A 22394-nucleotide genomic window follows, 5' to 3' on the forward strand; every position below is an offset into this window, starting at 1 on the left:
AATTACATGATCTCACAAAAAGAACACTTCCCAGTTTTGCAAACACACATTTTCCATGAAAACCCACCAGTGACAGTAATAGCTTTCCTTCATTCAACACATTACTGACATTACTAAATGACATTAGCGATGAGAGTAAAGGAAAGCAGCTGTTCTTTCTTCATAGGCATCAATAATGTTTTGAGCAACAGAAAATTTTAACATGACACACAACGTGCTGATCAAACCAGACACAAACTTCCCTTGCCCTCCACCAGAAGGAAGGGCTATGACTGAGCATTCTGGGAAATTCCCGTCCCATTTGCTAGAGCATTTGCTTCCCAGACTGACATAGAATCCCATGACCTTGAAGATAGAATTTTTACCCAAAAATGGTAAAGTGCAGTTTGAAGAATAATGTGGGCAGTGGCAGCAATTTGCACATTCAAAGGAGAGTGTAATTTCAAGTATGCACATTTTAAATCAGAACACAGTATATTTTAATCCCACAAAACCTTTATTCCCCTACTGCTTGGACTTAACCAAATTAGAACTGAAAGATGTCTCATTTTCTACAAGGAACAAAACAAAATAGAAGTGCAATAACAGCTTTGCAAGACTGAGTGCCTCGACTGCTCTGGCATTCCCACTCCCCTAGCCACCCACCTATGCCTTTTTACAAATCACTGGCTCAGATTCTGTCCTCATGCTCAGCAAAGGCCTGGTAGATTTCTCTTGCCCACAGACAAGAGGCTCCTGCCCTTGCATCAGGCCCATGCCATCGTGCAGATGCATTCCCAGGCAGGCTCAGGATTACCAACTGTGCTGGCCATGGAGCCACTCCTGAAAGCACAGCACAGTGACATCAGCCTCCTCCGCACTCTGTGCGTAAAGGGGTGTGTAAAGCACGCTGTTCACAGTGACATTTATGCACATTGAAGTACATGCTATCTACTGGGCTTTTATTTGTCTGGATTTCACTGAAACAGACATGAATCATACATCACTTTGAATATCAAACTTTGCTGTACAAAAAAACCCAACAACGTTACAGTGAGACATGGGGTAGGGAAAGTGGGAAAGGGGATTGTTCTACTTTTTAATTAAGAATTTGGATGGCACAGCATTTCCTAACTGCTTCTTGCAAATGAAATGTTTTTTTCTAATGGTACAGCTCATTCCAATTTGAAAATGAGATACTTACAGTGCTGTAATTTTAGTATGACTTTTTAAGAGCTTTTGTTCTGATGACACTAAATGTTAGTACTTTATATGTGAAAAGTGAAATATCATTTTTCTCCACTGAAGCTCGTCATTATCACATTACAGTAAAACAGGATCCTAAAGTCACACAAGTTTTGCCATTTGTTTCAATGGGAGTAGAAGCAGGGTCAAAATCCAGGAAACTTTCACAGCAGTGAAAACACTTGCTCAGATATTTTCTTCACAGAATGTAAGCTAGAGAAAATTACCCTAAACCTCAATTACACTACATTACATGGCAAGATAAGCTGTACTTCCAAGTCTCCTCCTATCCTCTAAAACCCAGGGAAATACAGGATTGCAAAAAAAGCCATAATGAAACTGTGTTTTGCTTAGACTGAGTAATGGACAGTAAATACACCCACATCTGATCCACTATGGGTCTCTGCCCATCCATAAAGGCAAACTTCTTAGTCAGTTAGGAAACACACAGCCAAGATAACACAGCTGAGTCTCAATGTTAGCAGGAGAGATTTGAGTCCTCTTTCTCCTGGCACTGATCACCTTGGCTGATCATATGAAAACACATCACAATGGATATTAGACAGCTTAAAAATGAAGTATTAAAACATCCATTTTAATGTGTATCCTGTGAGACAGAGACAGGATCCACCAAGGAAACAGAGAAAATTCCACTGACTCTAAATTTCAAGAGTTAACTCATTTTAATTTTACAAAGTTCCATTTCTGCATTCATTCATCCAGATTCCATTCATGTCCACCCATGAAAGGACTGCACCTGTACTGCACCTGGCTAATTCTGAAAAGTGCTAAAATCACAGGTCAAATCATGTACAAGCTCAGGTGTCTTTCTAAAAAGAAATTACTACAAGTGAACGTTCATACATTAGGAACCTTGTTCATTCTCCTCAGAAAGAAAACATTTCCCACCAAAGATTCCTCTATGAACAATTTTTCTTTTAAATTTTGTCTAAGAAAAATACTTTGCCATAGCATTTTTATTTTTTTCCTGAACATCAAAAAGCAAAGGGACAGCCTGCTTTTTGATGCAATTCATTATTTAGATTTCACTTGTGCTCCTCTTACATTATGTAAACTAAGTTGAAATAAAGGTGAGTTAAAGCCCCTGAAGCAAACCCCTCTAATGTCAGTACAGTTCTATCTGGCTGACTCTCTGGACTAGAACAATGCTCTAGACTTAAAAGGGGCACTGAAAATCAGAACTGCTTTCAGTGATGCAAAAGTAAGGATTTTGATAATTAACAGAAAGTATAAAAGAAAATTTAAGGAAACTAAAGAAACAGCAAAATAGTCAAACAGAAGGGGAATATAATTTTCATTTACTTAGTAAAGGGGAAACAGTGCTAGGCTTTTCATTTTACTCAGGTATACCTGGGTGTAGAATGATTATGGTATGTTGGCAGGATGCTCAGACCTAACAATGACTTCACAGTCATGCTTGATTAGCCACTTTGAGCCATCACTGATTTTAGCAAGCCTGTTGCTCTACTAAATGATGTTTAAAGCAGACCCATTTTATTTTCTCAGATTCAACAAGAAAACACGTCCATATATTTTGATATAATTATCTCAGTTTTGTCATTAAAAAAGACACCACAACTTACAGGCTGATGGCCAAAGCAATGGATGTGGTAAATAAGGATTAATTTCATTTGACATTTTGAGAAGGAGATAGTTAGAGAATGAAGCAAGAGGAAAACTGGTACAGAAATTGGAAAATCCAAGTTCAATTCCTGCCTAGAGGATTTGAACTAATGTTTCTATCCCTCTGACAAGTTTCCTCTCCATTAGAACAGAAAGTATTTCTCATTTATATCAACCTTTATTTTGGAGCTCCTCTCATAGCAATTGAGAAAAAAACATGAGGACATCCAAATGGTTAGGACATGCTTTGTAATGTGCAATGCCCACATAAAAATTCGCTCTTGTGCTGCAAACAGGTTATGAACCAGGGCCTGCAGCTTTCTTCTTGAGAAGTGCCCAAGTCCTAGGTGTCTCCAGATGATTTCTTGTTTTCCTCAAAAGGGTACTCATGAAATATCAGATATACAGATTTTAGGAATCTCCTTTGAAAATAAAAAAAATTAAACCAGTAAATTTTCTAAGGGAAAAAAAAAATAATCTTTAAACACAGTTCTTTCCTGTAGCATTACAGATCTGCTCCTTAAGGTACTGCAAGAAGTAGCAAAGCTGTCACTGACATGGGCTGAAAATTATTTCATCTTAAGCTTATTAGGTAATTTACTACAGTTTCTCCTCACATGTGACAAAAACTAAGTAACAACTTTACCGTTCAGAGTCTGATCTACACAATACTTTCCTAATCAGCTTCTAATTCACTGGTTCAAAATCAGAAAGGGACATGAAATGAACTCGATCTTGAAGACTATGGACAGTCTCTACAAAAACTCAGACTGACAACCAGAGATTTTTAAATATAATTGCTAAAAGACTAAGAAGGGAAATGGAGATTTAAAGCAAGGATGGACTTTGATTCCATGAAACAGTTTTCATAACACATATAAGGATGTCAATGACAGCTAATGAAAAGACAAGCATCAGAGTCCTACTAAGTAAGTACATATTCTAAAAAAGGTACAGCAAAAACTATGTCAGCAATCATATTATAGAAACAAAATATAAAAAATAAGGAAGCTTGATGCATCATATATGCTTACATGTCTCTTTCTTTTTGCCACAAAAAAAATCCTCTTGAGTTTCTTTTTAGGCAACAGATTGAAATTTCTCCTTCAAAACAGAAATAAAAAGAACCAGCACTGCAGCGCTGTTCCATTTACATATGCTTAGTCAGCTGTACCTTGGTATTTGTGACATAAATCAGCCTGTAATGAATAAAAAAATTATTAAATCTTACATCTTTTTAAAATGTCCTCTGTTCTTATTTAATTAATTGTATTTTCACACTGAATGAATACAGCTCAAAAAATCTCCTTTGCATATAGTCAAAGCTTTTGTTGCGGAAAGCAGGTGTAAGTCATTTTAATTTGTGAGATGCAAGAAAGAATTTAATTTTTTTTTTTAAAGTAATTGTTGGAAACTAGATCACTGTAAGAGATGGATAAATTACTGCAAATATTTTCATCTAAATCCTTTCCTCTTCTTCTGTCACTTCAAACAATACATCTCATTGTCTTTCAATCACAGAATTAAAACTGGAGGAACAGCTTTCAGAATTGTTTTAAAACAGCCATTCCAAACACTGAAATTATACTTCATCTCATTCAAATAAATTAAAACCATTACAAACTAGGTAAAAATATTTTTTAAGTTATTTGTTTCAAAAAGGGTTGGCCTTTTGCAAGATCTGGGAAGGAGATCTGAAGAGCTCATCCTTTCCTCACTTGAATCTAAATCCAGAAAACATTCAAACCTGACTCCACACCAGTTAACGCTAGGGATAGGGAAGTCTCATTTGTGGAGGTGAAGTGTGTCTTGGGAATGTATTTATTTCACCTTCCTCTGTTCTGCATTCGTATGCACCTCTCTGAGTTTCCTCTTACACCCACCACCAGAGCTGCCTTAGAAGGCTCCTGGCTTGTGTTTTGCATTTAAATTGTCCACTACACTTGTAAAACCCCGTCATATATTTCTGAGTAAAATGGTAGCTCAAGTCATTATTTTCTAAGTTTAAAAATGGCTAGAGGACTTCCTTGCCTACAAAAGACTGCAGTATTAAGGATAAAACCATCAGAGATAATCCAACATTTCAGCCAAGAATCATCCTGTGAGTACCTCCATTTGCTCTGGTGAATTTAAACCAGGACTATACCCAATGTCTGGACTTCACTCCAAGCAAACACTGACACAGAGCAAGTTCCAAGATGAAACTACGGAAGCTACAGGAAGGTCTTTTTAAAAACCACTGTAGCTTTCACGCTACTGTACTAAAGCACATTCCCATTCTCTAACACAGGAATAAGAAATATACGTAAGATGAAGCCAGGCAGGGCTGTTGGGGAAGGGGAAGGCTGGTTATCATTCTGTCTCCACCACAGGGTCTCTGCTTCCCCATCAGTAAAAGCAATTTTTAAAAGGAGTCGTTCCAGTATATTTCATCTTCTCATTCAAATATCTTCCCTTTTCTTGAGTTCCCCCACCATTTTAACTCTTTTGAGTCAAATGACAGAATCCTTCTAAGTCTATAAAAGTTACAGTTTTTCTTTACCATGGGAGTAAGTACACTTCTGTTTATTTATTTTTAAAATCAGCAGAGAACATCTAAGTTCTCTTTGACTGACCCATAAGATTGCCAACTTGTCTCCTTTTGCCCTAGTATGAAAGGATGGAGAAGAGGAGCCTAAGCACTGACTCAGGGGTTTCAGCTCATCACCTGGCAGCTCTGTCCATAGCTGCAAAAAAGAAAATGGCTTCTTCAAGGAAAATAAAACCACAAGGAACCTTCAGAATTAAGACCAACTAAACCAGACAAATGTCAAATGCTTATGAATTCCAGGGCAGTCTTGAGTGAATGAAGAATGAGGAGCAACAATAAACATTTACTAAACAGTTGTGCATGATTAAAGTTGAAACAGTAAATACATGGCCCATCACAATTTGATGTTGAGTATACCAGCAGGATAAAAAAAATATCTTGAAGATCTCTTTTAAAATATTATCATGTAGCACTGCCTAATACAGCAGATGGGAGAGGTTAACATGCCTATTTCACACTTTGTCAGTTTGACTTCAATGGTTTCATTAATAACTTTTCTATCTTGGTATTTCCCTTATCCTAAAACTGGTGCTTGAGTGAGAAACATCCTAGTGGGTTTGAATCACAAGAATGTCAATCTGTTATTCCCCTGTTTATAGATTTGAGTCTTACGTTGGGGGGTTTAGTTTTGAAGAAGGTAAAAGGTAATTATTATCCTGTGTACTACAAGATTCAAGAAGAGAAGTTACTATAGGTAAATTTCTCCTCCCACTATAGTCAGAAGTCAAACTACCATGGATTTCACCGCCCTAGTCTAGGGCATTAGGGGACTGGTTTTGCTGGAGTTCATATTCACCTGGGTAACACCCTGTTCATAGCTTAAATCAGGAAGGTACATACAACCTGAGTTCATAACTTTCCTGAAAAACCATAATTTAGGCTCACTGAAGTATGATGTACAAAAAGAATGCACAACAGAACACAATCTCAGGCTTCATTAGGATGAGCAGTGTTAAGTAGCACTATTTGTTTCTTATAGTATACAGTTCTTTAGTTCAGGATTGTGATTATTAATGCTATTTTAACAAGTATCCTGATGCCAAAAATAAGCCAAAAGAAAAAAAAAATGTTATGCATACTTTAAAGAGGTGCTTTTATAAAATAAATAAGCATGCCTGTTTTATACATTGCCAGAATGTTTTAAAAATAAATAACTGTAAACACTACATGTTCCAACATTCAAACATGCTATGTACCCATAGCTTTTCTCCATGTCACAACAGAAAGTCAGGTGATAAATACAGTTAACATTCACATTAACAGTAGACTTTCTGCCCTTTATTAGTTTTTATACAGTAATCCGTAACTCTTCATGCCCTTCCCAGGGCAGAGTAGAAAAATTATTACACGAGGCTACACAACACTTCAGGTTATTCAGAAAACAAAACAGCTTATCACAAATAAAGTACAGATCTGTTACAGCCACAGTTAGGCCTCAGATCATAATATATTGCTGTAGTTGCATTTTAAAGCAAAATTAAGCGCAAAAGTTCGGCTCATAATTCATCCATAGAAAAGCACTGGGTTCACATATTATTATTCAGCTGCTTTTCAGGATGAAGGCTGAAAGCATCAGCATGATTCCTGTGCACCACCTTGAGGAGTACAGTAAGAAAAATGTGGTAAGTGGTCTAGTAAGCATGAATCTGTAGTATTTTTATAAACATACCTGCTAACTGAATGATGCCGTGTCTTGCAACATCATAGTAAGGGTGATTGATATTTAACTCAGGATCCTCAAGTGGAGGAGAGACAAGTGTTTCTTCCTGTTCTGACTGTGTATCTTCTGCTTCATCTTTCTGCAGTTCTAAAGGAGCAAACAAGAATGCTTAAGTGCTAGCAAACAAACAAAAGCTTTTGCTTCTAATATATTATTGAAGGGTTGAATTTTAGCTCAGTTGAACAAAGACACAGGCCTTTATTGCCGTTTGTTGCAGTTTCAGATCAGTCTATTTTTCTTTAATCTTTGTCATGTGTGGAAAAGCAACCCTTTAATACCTCAAAGCTTCCTTCACATTCTCCTTAGTATCTGCTATTATGCTTACAAAAATCTTGACAATGACTGGACAGCTGGCAAGCTGTGACCTTGCTATTCATGACTTCTGGTGTTATCTCATCATTTCCTGCATTCCCACAATCTGCTTGTTGTATCCATCTACAACTTCTTGCCTTTTACTTCAAGGTTGTCCAAATGGAGAAGCCAAAGTTCCAGTATGCTACCATGTGCACTGACAGCTACTCCACATGAACACACCCTTGTGAACATTCTCTGAGAGCACACTCATCACTTTGCATAAAGGTAGCAAAGTGCAAACAAGGCTCCATCTCACCTCTCTTAAAATCCAGTTTCCTTGAAATCCTGTAATGTTCTGATCTTGAAATAGGCAAGGCAGCTAAATGTCCATCCAACATATCCTCCAACTAGAGGCCAAGCAAAGGTGTAAAAGTCTGCTCAAAAGCTCAGTAAAATCAATGGGCATCCTTCCCCCAACTTCAGTTGATTCTGGACTAGATCCTAGAATTAAAATCTACTCTGCACTGAAAGGAGCAGCACAAGGTCAATCTATCTTATTCCAGGAATTTTGGTTTTGTTTTGAGAGGTATTTACCCATGTTTTTTCCAAAATGTTTTCAGTTTCAAAAAGAGCTGATCCCAAGTACACATCCAAATTAATACAGATTCTGGGATAATGACTGTCACTAATGTTTCCACACTATTTAAATGAATATTTTCTAGAAACAGACAGGAATAACATTAAATTGACCCACTAACACATGGGTGTCTTACTGATTTAAGAGAAGAAAAAGCACACATTAAGAGAAAAACCTATGTTCTGATAAGGTGCACCACCCCTCTCTTTTTATCATGCAAGTTTTAATAAGGTAGAATTAACAGTTTTATGTATAACATTATTAGGGCCACTTTAAAAAGTACTTCAAGATTATTTTGCCTTCTAATCATCTGCATATTTCATATGCCTTGACCACCACACAAGACACACTAAGGCAGAAAGAATATATTAAGTATTGATTCCAGCCAGATTTATGTCCCTGTAGCTAATAAGTGTAAGAGAAAATTTCTTACTAAATATTTCAGAATGCTTCCCACTCACAGCTTCTCAGTATCTTTCTATCCTATAAACAGCCACAAGAAAGCTTTATTGTCTCACTTTTATTTTTAACGTGATTTGTACCAAAAATGCATTTCACGAGGATGAAAAATGTCACTGATGGCTGGGCTTCTCAAAGGCAAAGAGGAGACAGGAACACTTATACTACAGTTACATTTCTTTATGTCTGAATTCACATTAAAGCCTCCTCAGAAAAATAAATCAGCAGTCCTATAGGGGAAAAAAATACCTGCCTATAGAAATGCATCATTAGACTCCTCTTCCTACACTCAAAAAAGTTTAAATTATTATTATTATCTCCAACATGTGTACTTTTCTACTGCTTAAAAGTATATCATTAAAAAAGCTACACTAACCTTAACTGGAAAAGCATTCCTTCACTTGAAATATTTTGTTTTGTCCCAAGAGCTGGGAAGAACACAAACATAATGCAGTACATGAATTTCACTGTTCTCTTGTTCCTTATTAAAATATTTAGGTCATGTTAAAAGTCAGAACAAGGAAAACACTGTTTTGTTTATTAGGGTTTTTTTTCACATCTGAGCACTGTAACCACCTAAAGTAACAAGAAGTTGCAGCGGGGAGAGAAAAAAAGAAATAGAAAACGTTAGTCTGTGAGGATACGAAGCAGTCACATCTACTGAAAAGCTAGTTAAAAATTTACAAAGAATTATCTTCCTAGGGTTTATTCTTTTTCTTTTCCTATTAGTTGTTTTTAATGAGTGAACAAGAGGACTTGAGCTCAAGAGATATTTTGTAATAAACACAATTTAAAAAGAAAATTCATTGCTCCAAACAGAGGGAGATCTCAGGCCCATTTTTTTCTTCTGATGATAGAGGAGTTTACTGCCCTGCCCCACGAGCTATCGCAGAAGATCATCTGTTACCAATACACACTGTTATCCCGGTTCAACCCAGGCTAGGAGACAACAGGAGAAGCCTGAACCAGAGCTTGTCAAGGCTGTGGGTAAAACTGCAGCCCCCTGCTGCTGAAATCATGGCAGAGAAATCAGAGCTAAGGTGAAGGACAGGGAGACTGAGGTGGTAGGGGAGGGGGGAAAAAGCAAGCTCTGGAAGACTCTTGCTCTGGGGTTCAGCCTGGCATGCTCAAAAACTCAAGGAAAAAAAAAAATTAACACTGATCTTTCAAAATAATGAGGCTTCTAATGCCATGGTTGTATTACTCAGCTCGACTAACATCTTTGGAGATAACATGCAATACAGCAATTTCTATGCTCATTCAATACTTGTCTGTTTGGAGAAATGAGTCCCATTTGTGCCACAATATGTGATGATGGTGATATTCCAATAGCCTCGAATTGCACTAGGAACATCTACCAATAATTCATAAAAGCTGCATGTATTAAACTAACCTTCAACCCTTAATGGCTTTAATAGGGTACACATCAGTACAGCGGCTGTAACTCATATTGGATTGCTCTAAGAAGTATTACAAAATGTTGGTGAAGCCTCTCACTTACTGAAGGTATTCTATTCAATCACTTGTAACTCTACATATATGTCATTGGAAGTATAATAAAAAATATTTACCTATTTCAGCTAACTTCTCATAGTCGATCTCAGACATGTTTCCCCTTAGGAACAAGTCTATGCAGATCTCGCCAAGTGATTTCTGCAGGATGAAATGGTCCTTGCATCAACCCTGGAAAAATATGCAAAAGTAGCTGTCATCACAATGTGGCATGTTTTACATGCTATACAGGCATAAAAAGAAAACAACCACCATCACCCCAAAATTCTACTGCCCAATTATTGTTGAGGAACAAGCTCATCTGCATATAGGCACCATTTTCTCAAAGCACAGAGTATTCTAGAAGTATTTGAAAACACTAGACAAAAACGAAAAGCAACGTACAATAACAAGACTTTCACCAAATTGATATGGTTTTACCAGGGGACGAGGGTGTCTTTAAAAAAACATTTACATATTTACACACTTTTAATGATAAACACCAGAACTGCAGATTCATTCACTTGTGGAAACAACATACACCTTAACTTTGCTTACATTTTAGTTTTCTGATGAAGACGAGATATACTCCACACGCTCACACCAAAGTCACTTACTCTCTAGCAGCTTTAAATTTTATTAGAGGAAACATTTTATACCGCACATTTCACATGAAAGAGCTTCATGAAAATGGCAAGTGGGCATTAACATATAAAAAACTGAAAAAACAGCATTTCCTGTGCGTAATCACTGCTTTTTGTCAAGCACTCTGAGGAGTGCTTTGTAAACAGAATACTAAGTAACATACCCAAAGTGAGCATCAGGAGCAAAGAATACAATTTAGAAGATCTGTTTCCCCAGGCAGCTGCTCCAAGCAGATATAAGAGTGCTTCCCTTAAATTAAAAACCAAGGCTCGGGTCTGGAGGTGAGAAAGAAATTGAGATTCTCATACTCTGTTTTTAATTTAATCTAAAATCCCTGTTTTATATCAGACTGGTTTCATTTAAGCATGTTAAATAAAAAAACAGGCATATTTATGGCTTGTTGTTGAGAAAAGGCATATATAAGCATTTTCTCCTCCTCTGCCAAGAGGTTAGATATTGTATTGCTATTTCAAAGCACTGAAACCAGGAAATTATTTTGGACTAAAACCAAACCAGGACACTAAGTCTTCCTCTTGCTGCTGCCCACCCTGTGCATCCCAAAGCTCATGTAGGCTAGAAGTTTTATTCCAAACCCACATATCTAAGCTAGATATCACCCTTTTTTTAATCATTATTTTTAACCAGACAAGGGATATATAAGTAGTTTTCTAGAAATAAAATGCATACCAACAAAACAAATAAACTTCTGCTCAATTATGTTCACCTATTTTGCTGAGAAAGGACTAGTCATTAGAGTGACCACAGCTACCTAAATGTGTGGTCAGGCTCTCACCAGCTAATGCAAAGTCTGTACTTTGGGTTTCAGTTTATACAGGCAAAACAAATTTGCATTCCAGTGTATGACTACAGCTCCCATCATAATATTTAAAAGAGCTTCTGATGGCTAATGAAGGTTTTCCATGTATTTTCAAAATCTTTCACAAATCCAATGCTTACAGTAATGGTCATAGAAATAGTAATGATCACCAATGCATTTCCATAACTTGCTGCACTGCAGACAAAATACGAACATAATTTCACCACTTTGAAGATTTTCAAACACCGACTATTTTATAACAATCTTATTTGTTTCTTGTTGAGAATAATTATCTCAATTTACAGGAAGCTCTCAATTTAAAAACACATATGCAGGGAAAAGTTCCATTAAGATCAGAGGAGAAAATTATGCAATTTCTCACCAACAACAATTTTCTTTGAAAAATGGAAGCAATTCTGGGCCAGATATATTTCAGTTCATGTTAATTTTACCACATGGTGTTCAAAAACATAACTCCATTACTATTCTAAAATTCTGATTAAAAAATACTTAGTGATTGAGAGTCCAACCAGTAACTGATTTGTTTATTATTATTGAGTGATATTTAGACATTTCTAAAATTAACAATTAGCAATTAGTGTTATAATGCATTTTTTTTTAGCAACTAATTTGTGACAGCTATTGTAGATGATTTAGTAATTGATGCAGTTTGCTCCCAAGTACTCGATATATTATCTGATCACGTGTACCTGTATTGGTCAGGAATAAATTGTACCTAAGCATCTACTTCGAATAAACAGTATTTTAAAATGTTTTGGAAGCAAAGAATAGTTGCAAAACAAAGAAAGCTGACTTTTTTCTACCTTATCTGAACAATTTCGTTCCAACTTTTTTCCTAAACAAAATGAATACATCTTGTAGGAATGTAATGATACTGAGAAGTTTTCAAGGGGCTCTAAGCTACAGCTCACACTTCACACCTCTGAACTCCATCAAGTATTTCAAGCAGGGCTTTCTGCACTTTGCTGAAGCTGAAACCACAATAAGCTCTTTGTGACTTATTTTTCTCTTACATTTTTCAATTTAGTTGTCATAGATTACCACCTGCATTCAGCCAAACTTTCAGAACAAAGAAAACCAATATTCAAGAAATCTGATCTTCAGACTTCATCCCAGCCAAATATTTCCCAAAGCTCTTAAAAGAAAATGAGGCACTACCTTCCTTCTAAAGTACCTACTTACACCAGGCCTTTCCATCCTACAGAATTTTAACTGTAAATCACAAAATCCTAACTTAGAAAAACTAGGCTATATCTGACACTAGAATGCTTTTCAGATGATGAGAGTAATGAAAGCATGCATTAATTGATTGAATAGAGAAAAAAAGCAGCTATCTCCTTGAGTTCCCTGTCGCGAACGGACAATGTCACCAATAGTGGGGGCCGTTCTCCACACCCCTGCTTGAAGAAAGAAAAATTATATATATATACGTATATAAATATATATATATACACAATCCTGCTGCAGAGCACTGAATAAAAACCAATTTCTTCTCCCTACTAATTGCTAATGCTATAATTAGATGTAGCGGTTCAATCTAAAGAGGATAGATTTAAGTATCTCCCCAAACCTGCTGAAAAATATCTGACTTCTGAACAGCAAAGTTACTGTACAAGTGAGAGCAACTATGCTAGCATTAAAACATTTGCAAATCTTAAATGCACCAAGTTACTAGGAAGCTAGAAATAATTCAGATGGAATCAAAGAATGGAAATGGGGAAGAAACCATCTGCCTGGTTTTCAGCTTAGTGTTCCCTTGGGGCAGCAATTAGAAAGTTTCCAGTTACAAGACAAATTTACTGTAGCACCCTCAGAAATTGATTTCCCGTTGACCGCAGCATTCTCTGTTCCTAGGAGATAACATAATCTCCTTAATAGCGTTCCGTGCCACGTCTCACCGTTTGTAGTAAACTGACAGATTTAGTGCCTTCCCCCACCTCACCCCACCAAAAAGGCAGTTAAAAAAAGCCCTGAAAAGAGCCAAACTACAAAGCCTTTCATTAAGAAGAGAAATTTGGAAGTACTTCACAAACTACCACATCCTATATCCCCCCACAGGCAAGGTTATTACTTACTGACATCCCTAAAAGAGCATTACTTTATTGAAAATGAAGGCGGTCACAGACGCTGAACTGCTGGATAATGAACTCGCATCTACGGATAGTCCAAACAAAGGCAAGGGATTCTTCCCAACATTTGTCAAGGCATAGATGTCTTGTTCCTTTTGTTCATCCAGCTGTCTGATATGTTCTTCTTCAAATTTAAATAGTGTGGTTTCTCTCATGTTGTGTGTGGGGGTTTTTTTTATTGGTTTGTTTGTTTGTTTTCTCTCCAGTGTTTTTGCCTTCCTCTGATATTCTTTGTTACTTTTAAAAAGCGTGACACAGCTCACTATGTCACATCAGTCTGCAACTTACATGTTGATAGGATGAGAGTTTTGTGTACACCCAGTATTTGCTAAGGGGTATCATCTACAAAACCAAGTAAGGTGATTTCAGAAGATTTTGTTATTTATAATACTGCAGTAACTTTGCTATGGAATTTATAAACATAGCAACATATAAACTGAGTGCATAATGTACTAATGAGAAGTATAGTCAAAGCATCCTGCTTTTCTTCCCATAGGTTGTCTGTTCTAAATATTAGTTTTTCTCAGTGTATTTCCTACACAAGGTCTACCAAAACCAAAGTCCACGTTCTTGATTAGCGTTTGTTGAAGGTATTTGACATAATTTATTTTCATATTCATACTGCAGTCTTTCAGTACTTAAAGGGGGCTTATAAGAAAGTCGGGGACAGACTTTTTAGTGGGGCCTGTAGCAATAGGAAAAGGGGTAATGGTTTTAAACTGGGAGAGGGTAGACTCAGATTAGATATAAGGAAGGTGTTTTTTACAATGAGGATAGTGAAACACTGGACCAGCTTGTTCAGAGGTGCTAGAAGCCCCACCCTGGAAGTGTTCTATGTCAGGTTGGACGGGGCTCTGAGCAGCCTGACCAAGTGGAAGATGTCCCTCCTGATTGCAGGTGGGGTGGACTAGATGACCTTCAAAGATCCCTTCCAACCCAAACTACTCTATGATTCTATGATAGTCTTTATTTACCTACCATTCTTTCTTGGCAATACATTGGTGAAAAATCAGCTAGACAATGCATGGGAAGTAGACACTAAAACGAGCAACTGCCAGAGATAGCATCCAAGACCATGGTTCTTTGGGCTTCTTCTATTTCAGGGACTGATTTGGGTCTCGTTCAACTTACGTCAGAAGCCTGCCTTGCTACTCAGAGGGTCTGCCACAACCTAGGCTGATATTTGTGACAGAATAAATAAAATCAAGAGGATTACTGTATTTACACATACACAACTCATGGATTAACCTTTAAAAAGGAAACTCTGGTTCAGCAGCAGAGCAGTTGTACACCCAAGTAAGAAAAGCAGTAGGGTTAATGGCAGCGTTCCTTCACTGCATACCACCTCTTCACAGATTAGCTTTTTCCTCCAACAAGCTACCTGTCCCTGAACTCCTGGCTGCCCCTGCTGTAGCAGTACCAAGGCCTCACCAACCCTCTTTGTTCACTCAGATTCTGCTCCTGACTTTGTGCAAAATATTATGGGGGCGGACCACCTGCAGGTATGGAGTACTTACTGACTTACTTTAAAATACCAGTACTTGTTAACATTGGAGTTATTTAAGATCTTCATCATAGATGAAAATATGGAAAATCTCTTTCTCTTTGGAGTTTCTACTAATTATCTGACCATAGAAACTCATTTTTTTATTTGTTTGTTTGTTGGGTTTTTTTAATCTGTAGCTGCCATATCAACACCTCCCAGCTACTCTCTTTACTCTCCCTTGCTTCTCTTTTTCTCAGGCAGCTGTTTATACTGTATATATAACGAAACAAGTAGCAAAGGTTTACACATAGGACGCAGGTTCTCCCAAACTATTGGAGGCATTTGGTATAGTATTTCCCCTGGGAAAACAAAAGCAAACAAACAAAAACACCCACCAGTTTTCCTACAAGAGCTGGTGCCTCCTTTGCCTTCCTACCACCACAAAAGTGAGCAAGGCACTGCCACCACTGCACACTGAGAGAGGCTGCAGGTAAGGAGGAGCTGTGGTACAGCCCTGCTTGCTGCTGCACCTTCACCCAACAACAAGGAATGAAGGAGGAGGGAGTCTATAACATACTGCTAGCTCTCCATTACATCTGACAGCACCTTACATCTTCTAGAGAATATATAAGGCTGTAAAGTCAGGTGTAGGCTCTGTGATAGACATGTAGATGTGGGATGTAAACATCCAACTGCACCCACCATGCTGACTGGACAAGAAGTGGGAAGTACTCAAACAAGAAAGAGAAAGGGATGGATGAAACCATTCTGAAAATAAAGGCAGTCATCTATATGCTGCAATGACTCCTCCTTCCACACTGAGAGCCAGCACAGGTTCACCCTACAGCCTGGACTCCCCAGCCATGCAAGGACGTCAGCTACATAACCAGGTTTTGCATGCAGCAAGCAAAGCTGCATCTCCAGTTTTGCACAGAACTAAAATACCCTTTTCAAAATGAAAATACTGTGTAGCCTAGAAAAGTAAATATTCTAGTCTTATTTCCTCACACCAATATTGACGAGAAGTATCATCAAACTCTGAAATACAGGAAAATTTAAACAGCCTTAATTTTATTAAATTTTGCATTTGGGCTCTAATCCCCAATTAATTTTACTACTGTAATAAGCTCCATTGATTTTGGTGCAGTAAACACACACTAATTCCTAGAACTGGCCACATTTCTCAGCAATGTCAAAAAATTTTTAGTGCAACTTTCAATACAAAATCAATTTCAAAGGAAAAAAAAAAATCAGCCAGCTGAAAAAAAATAATTTGAAGGATGATGATACACAGGTTGGTAAATCAGTATTTACCATTAGAAAATTATTATTTTTAACAGTTTGATGCAAGTTTACAAAAGGTTATCCAACTATGTATGGATATTTCAATCAACTTTAAATGCATAATTGCTATGCTTAATTGCATCTATATAAATTGATATTTCCATATCACTTTACGCACAAAGATGTCATGCTACAATTTAAAGCAAAATATCAGAAATATTCCTGCAACTGTTTAGCATTAAACTTCTGCATAAATTTTAACATTATTTGTGTTCTTACATGTTTATTTGGCACCTCTGTTCTTTCGGAATTAACAAAAAGGTTAAAGAATTTATAACAGTTAAAACTGCCCATCCCCATACAAAATAATATTGTGTAGTAGCATCTCTATTCTGTCCCAGAAATAATATAAGAACTTGTCTGGTTTTAAGGCTAAGATGAAAAATATTATGTTAAAAATAAAAAGTGGAATTGCATATGGCCTTAAAAAGGATCCCAACAAAGACTTTATCCTTTCTATATCACATTAGTTTGGGGGATTTTAAGGTTCTTTTCATATAATGATCAGAGAAGGAGCACACACAAAGGTTAATTCCTGCAATGGAATGAGACACAGCCTTGAAAATCAGAAAGAAAGGAAGACAGTCTCCCTGTCATGAGCCTCTGTGCTCTATCATGCCAAGTTACACACTGATCAAACAGCACTGATTCTTCCAAAAGCAGTTTTCTACTAGGCTCATCCATTCAGTGCTCGGAAAATAGAACGGCAATTACTTGGTGATGGTATGTATTGTTCTAAACTTTAAAAGAAGCCCAAGTTCACATAGCTGTTTTTTTTTTTCCGTATTTGCTCCTGGATAAATACTAAAGCATTAGTTTTTAACTACCCAGTCTCCCAAACACCTGAATCCCTCTGTTTCTTTGGAGTTTTGAAGCCACATGGAAATGTGGTTTTTCTCCTCCAACACCTGGGCCACCCAGAGCACACTTGCATTTTAAATCTCAGGCACAAAATAAATAACATTTCATGTCAGAGCCACCAGGCATAGCCTATCACTAGCAGAAATCATGCCTGGTGCCTCAACTTGGAAGAGCAATTACTGTGGAAAGCATGCTATGGGTATTGGAACCCCACAGTGCATTACTCCCCTACTAAGCCTGCACCCAAACTCTTCTTCCTTACTCCCAGGCACTACTGCTCTCAGGTCTAGGGGCTCTGGTTGTAATGTTTGCTGGCAACTCGTCCCTGGCTTTTTGTGCTTACACTTTTATAACACTCTCTCTTCAAGATGGGATGGTATAATCCTGTCTTCAGTTCAGCCAAATGCTAACTCTGGTAAACCTGATCCTTGCTAGCAATGCAAAGAAGGAGGGGGTCAGAGACCTGCTACTTGCTGTTCCCGCCACATGTTTTTAGTTGTCCTTTGTTGTGCTCATTCAAGTAGCTCTTCGTTCTTCCTTTAAACTCCTCTTGCTTTGTTTTTCTGTCTTCTCATCTACCAAGTTCTTCCTTTTTAATTCCGTCTGGCCTCCCCTTTTGTTCATCTCTTTCTTTTCCCTTCCCCCATGACTCTTGTAGCTCCTCCACTTTGGCTTAGTTCCCCTGTGCATAATTTTTCACCTGTGACCACCAACAAATCTGGTGCTTAACACAACCCTCTGCTTTGCTTGTGTCCAAGTTCTACTGCCTGAAGTTCTCTCCTTTCTCATCTCTCCCACTCCCAGCACAATCAGATTTCAAGTACTCAGGCTGCACATGAATAATTGAACCTCCAAGGCTGCAGACCCTCCAGGAACAAGGGAATGAAAAGTCTGTAACTGCAGAAAAGGTGTTTCTTTAGTCCACTACATTTCTTACTGCTACTCTGATATTTGTTAGAACAGAATTCTTTCTGAAACTTGCAGGCAGATTTTTTTTTTTTTTTCATTTGTACATCTTCCTAAATCATTAAGGCCTAAGAATTCATGCTACTATATATTTTCTGCTGGAGCTGTTAAGGATGAAACCTTACTGAGTAAATGTATTTGTTTGTATTCCCTTAGTGCTTACAGTTATAATGGCAATCAGAATTAAAATTTTCTTAGCAACAGTTTTCATTTATGATACAGAGTTTTGTGAAGCTTAATGTCTCAATAACCTGGTACACAAATAATTTTCATCACCAAGTTACCAGCAAACTCTGTGTTCACCACATGGATGTATAGCAGCAAAGCTAGGAGAGACCAGTAACTTAACAGAAAGGTTTAACATTTTTATCAAAGATGATAAATGGAATTTTCAAGCATTCTTTTAAACCACTGTTGCTTCAAACTTGGTTTAGAACAAAAATTTATTAATGTTGAAGAAAGACAAGGAGGTTCCTACACACTACTTGTTCTGCAGATCAATCAGACTTCAATTTCTGATGCCATCAACTGGGTAATTTTAACCAGTGCTGTTTTCATTTAAAGCAAACATCCACTGTTTATAAAATAGATAAAGCAACATTTTCTGCACTGTGCAAGAAAGTGAATTCTCAGCAGGGAGGATGGTAAACATTGTGTAGCACACTCCTGGAATGAGAAGTTTAGGTTTTGTTGGCTAGAATTATTTTTCCTCTCAGAGAGAACCCAGGGGGAGAACAATGTATTCATTTATGCATACACACGTTTGTATGTAAGAACATTCAGAACACAGCTACCTAAATTAGTACAGAAGCTGCAGTGAGAAAGAGATATGAAAGTACAGATTACTGCCTAGCGCAGCACAAGCACAGCCCTTCTGTGGCAAGGGCTGTGTTGAGGTTTGGGACATCCTTTACAGGATGTCTGGGGCCACAAACAACCCACATAGGATGCGTAAATCCAACTCTTCCACTCCTTCTTTCCTCTGAGAGCTAACTCTGGACTGCAAGCTGCCATGCAGACCTCACTCACTTGAGAAAATATTTTTGCACAGTTATATGCTATGTCCAGTCCCAAAGTATACTGCAACTTACCTGCCTCTTTCATGCTTGTGATCACCCCTGTTGCAGGACGGGAGCAGGGAGGGAAGCAGAGCAGACTATACTTTGGACCTACAAGTTCTACTAGACTGAACACCACTAGTTTTCCTTCTCTACTGGGAAATCAGTGATGTATTGTAATTTCATTGACCATGATATATGTAACCATGGTCTCTTCCCCCTACTCTTCCACACCTTCTCTGCTGGAAGGAGTAAAAAATCTGTTTATGTGAAGAATTAAGCATGTCAAAGTGAAATAAAAATTGTATCCCTACTGTGTATAAATATCTGCATGTATCAGCCATTCCCAGCTCTGAAAGCACCAAAGAAAGAGGATTATTTCTACCCATTACTAGCAAATAGGTTTTGGAAATACTCTTTTGTTTTCTGAGACAGTGCAGCTATTATCACATCCACTTGTTCATCTGGCACTGTGCAAGCACATTTAAAAAAAAAAAAAAAAAAGTTCCTAATGTACAACCAATTAACAGAAAGCCATGTATGCTTGCTGTTAGCATTAGGACAAAATTATCTGAACACGGATAAGTGGCTGCAATGTGACACACTACACCACCATTCCTTGACTCAGTGTAAATGTTTATTGACTAAACAAAGATTACTATAATGTAATAATAATAAACATCAATGATCAGTCATCTATGGAACTTGCTCTCTAAATTAATATACTGTAATACACACTAATGTGGCAGAATAATTTTAGGCTGAACTCATGTTTAACTACTGCTTCCATCTCAAGGGATTACACATTTTCAATTGCAGACAAGTAAATTTTTAAGACTGTTTTTTAATTAAATTAATATGACAAGTTACTGGACAAAGGGTTGGTGTATTATGATAAAAAGGGGATTTTTAATTGCATAATTATTCACTGGGGATTCCTCTGGCTGGAATAAATTAGGGCTTTTAAAATAAATTAATATTCTTTATATATTTATGTAACACAGGCCAATGTTTCAAGTTCTTGTCAAGATGTAGCAATACCCAGGCTTACCATCACCCTCCCAGCTCAGAGCTGCATCAGAATTAAACAGTACTGTAAACCACAGGAGGCAATTTCCAAAAGCCATTTTATATATTGAACATACAGCCCATGTTTAGTTATAAATGTCACTTCAGAATCAAGTTAAATGATGACTACAGCACCTTTTGTTCCACCGTTTCTCCATTTACACTGGATTGTTTCTTAGTTGAAGGCCCAGTCAGTCTCTGCTTTGCCCAAAATCATTATATCTCCATTAATTCACAAGTATTAAGATTAAATATTGTAACTTACTGGGCAGGGCAGGAAACTGAATACTGTAAAGCCAGGCAGTGTTTTAGTACAAGAGTTCAACACGTGATGTCAAGGAATTTGATATAGCAGGGAGGCAAGTTTTTCAGATGAGAACTAAGTCATTGATCTGCTTGTGCCAAGGGGCTTAGGAGGGCCCGAAACAGGTCACGTGTTCGATATTATCAATACAATCAAGCAGCAACAACAGGCACTTCAAATCTAAACTTGAACCCAACTTCCTTCTATAATCAGTCCACCTCAAACCCCTCGACTGACATCAAGCACATCTCACACTCAGAATCTTCATTTTTAAAACCAAATCCTGCACTAGATTTCTAGAGATCCTTTGGAGTTACACCTGAATAAAAATGGTACATTTATTTAAGAATTTTAACTGTTTCCTTCATGTTAGAATTGCAAAGAGGATGTTAAAATGTTTCTTGCTCATTTTGCCACCAAAACTAAAACTCACTAGCAACTCTCACACACCTTATTTGTGAGCAAAATTTTGTGATAGGTAACATTTGTGGAAGAGCACATAATTCTTTTATGTGTAAAACTGCAGAATAAAAGAATAAATTTGTCAGTCAAGACTATGGACTAATGGGAACTAGAGGAAGAAAATGGGGGAAAAGGCAGACCTTTCCATACTAAATTGTAAAGGCTGGAAAATGAAAAAACACCCAACCCTAAAGTTTGAAATACGGCTTAAAAGGTTTCCTGTCCATTTTTCTTCGTGTTCACTATGCCCACATCTTTTAGAAGTGTAATTCTCTTACCTGGTATGGCATACAGGAGACTACCTTCAACAAGACAAGCTAAAATCTGCATGAGAAGCATCTTGTGTCATGGTTCAATGATACATTAAGCATGACTTTCAAGTTCCCTGTACTGGATCAGAAAAACTGAGGTCACACGAAAGAAAGAAATGACACAGTCAAAAAGAACTCTACAAATTCAAATTTGATCAAATAATTTTGGCAGGCTAGCTTTTTTTATCAGAAAGATTTATTTGGCATCAAGTATCTCCTGTCCTCCTGAAGCTGACATAAGCAAAGATTTATGCTTTTTTGCTGCCTTGATGTACTTTGGCTAAATTGACAGAAATGGGACTGCGCATCACTGCATGATCTGGATAAAATTTTTACTGCTGGCTGATCTGCTTGCATGTATATTCAGTAATAATGAATGTGGAACCATTGCCCATTATAAGGACTTTGACCCTGAAGACATCATCACCTTATCCAATATTTGTCTATATTTATGCACGTTACAGACCAGTTCTCACATAAGAGACTATAGAAAAAGAAATTAAGTGATAGTAATGGCATGGTGGCTGAAATGATGACTTACAATTATTAACTGGATTCTCCTATCAGACCTTTCCCATACTTTACAAAAGTCAACTTCAAAAGAAATCTTGTCAGTTCCCTACCATCACATTAAACTCCATGCTGTCACTCCAAGTGGTTTATTACCTTTCCCTCTTTAACTCCTCCCCCAAACAGGCACAAATTATCATCCCAGAAAGGAATCAAAATTTCTGACATCTGGAAAATTAATAAATCTCATTTCCCTTGTAAGAAATCTACCACTGGTAACATATTGCAGGAATGATGCATATTAGCCCATTAATCTCCATGAAACACAACTAGAAGGCTCTTCAGAGGTACTT

The 22394-nt window shown here is 37.3% G+C and overlaps 1 protein-coding gene across 1 annotated transcript in view; it reads right to left on the reverse strand.

The window, feature by feature from the left end:
- Window positions 1-22394, reverse strand: part of ARHGAP8 (Rho GTPase activating protein 8) — an 83771-nt gene that overhangs the window by 51211 nt on the left and 10166 nt on the right. The window contains exons 2-3 of the mRNA XM_051636101.1: window positions 10140-10251; window positions 7128-7265 (exon numbers count right to left, since the gene is read on the reverse strand). Of these exons, the coding sequence (XP_051492061.1) occupies window positions 7128-7265; window positions 10140-10176 (175 nt within the window). The 5' untranslated portion in view covers window positions 10177-10251. The remainder of the gene's footprint in view (window positions 1-7127; window positions 7266-10139; window positions 10252-22394) is intronic.

The sequence above is a fragment of the Apus apus genome, chromosome 1 (genome assembly GCF_020740795.1).
Source record: "Apus apus isolate bApuApu2 chromosome 1, bApuApu2.pri.cur, whole genome shotgun sequence".
NCBI lineage: Eukaryota > Metazoa > Chordata > Aves > Apodiformes > Apodidae > Apus > Apus apus.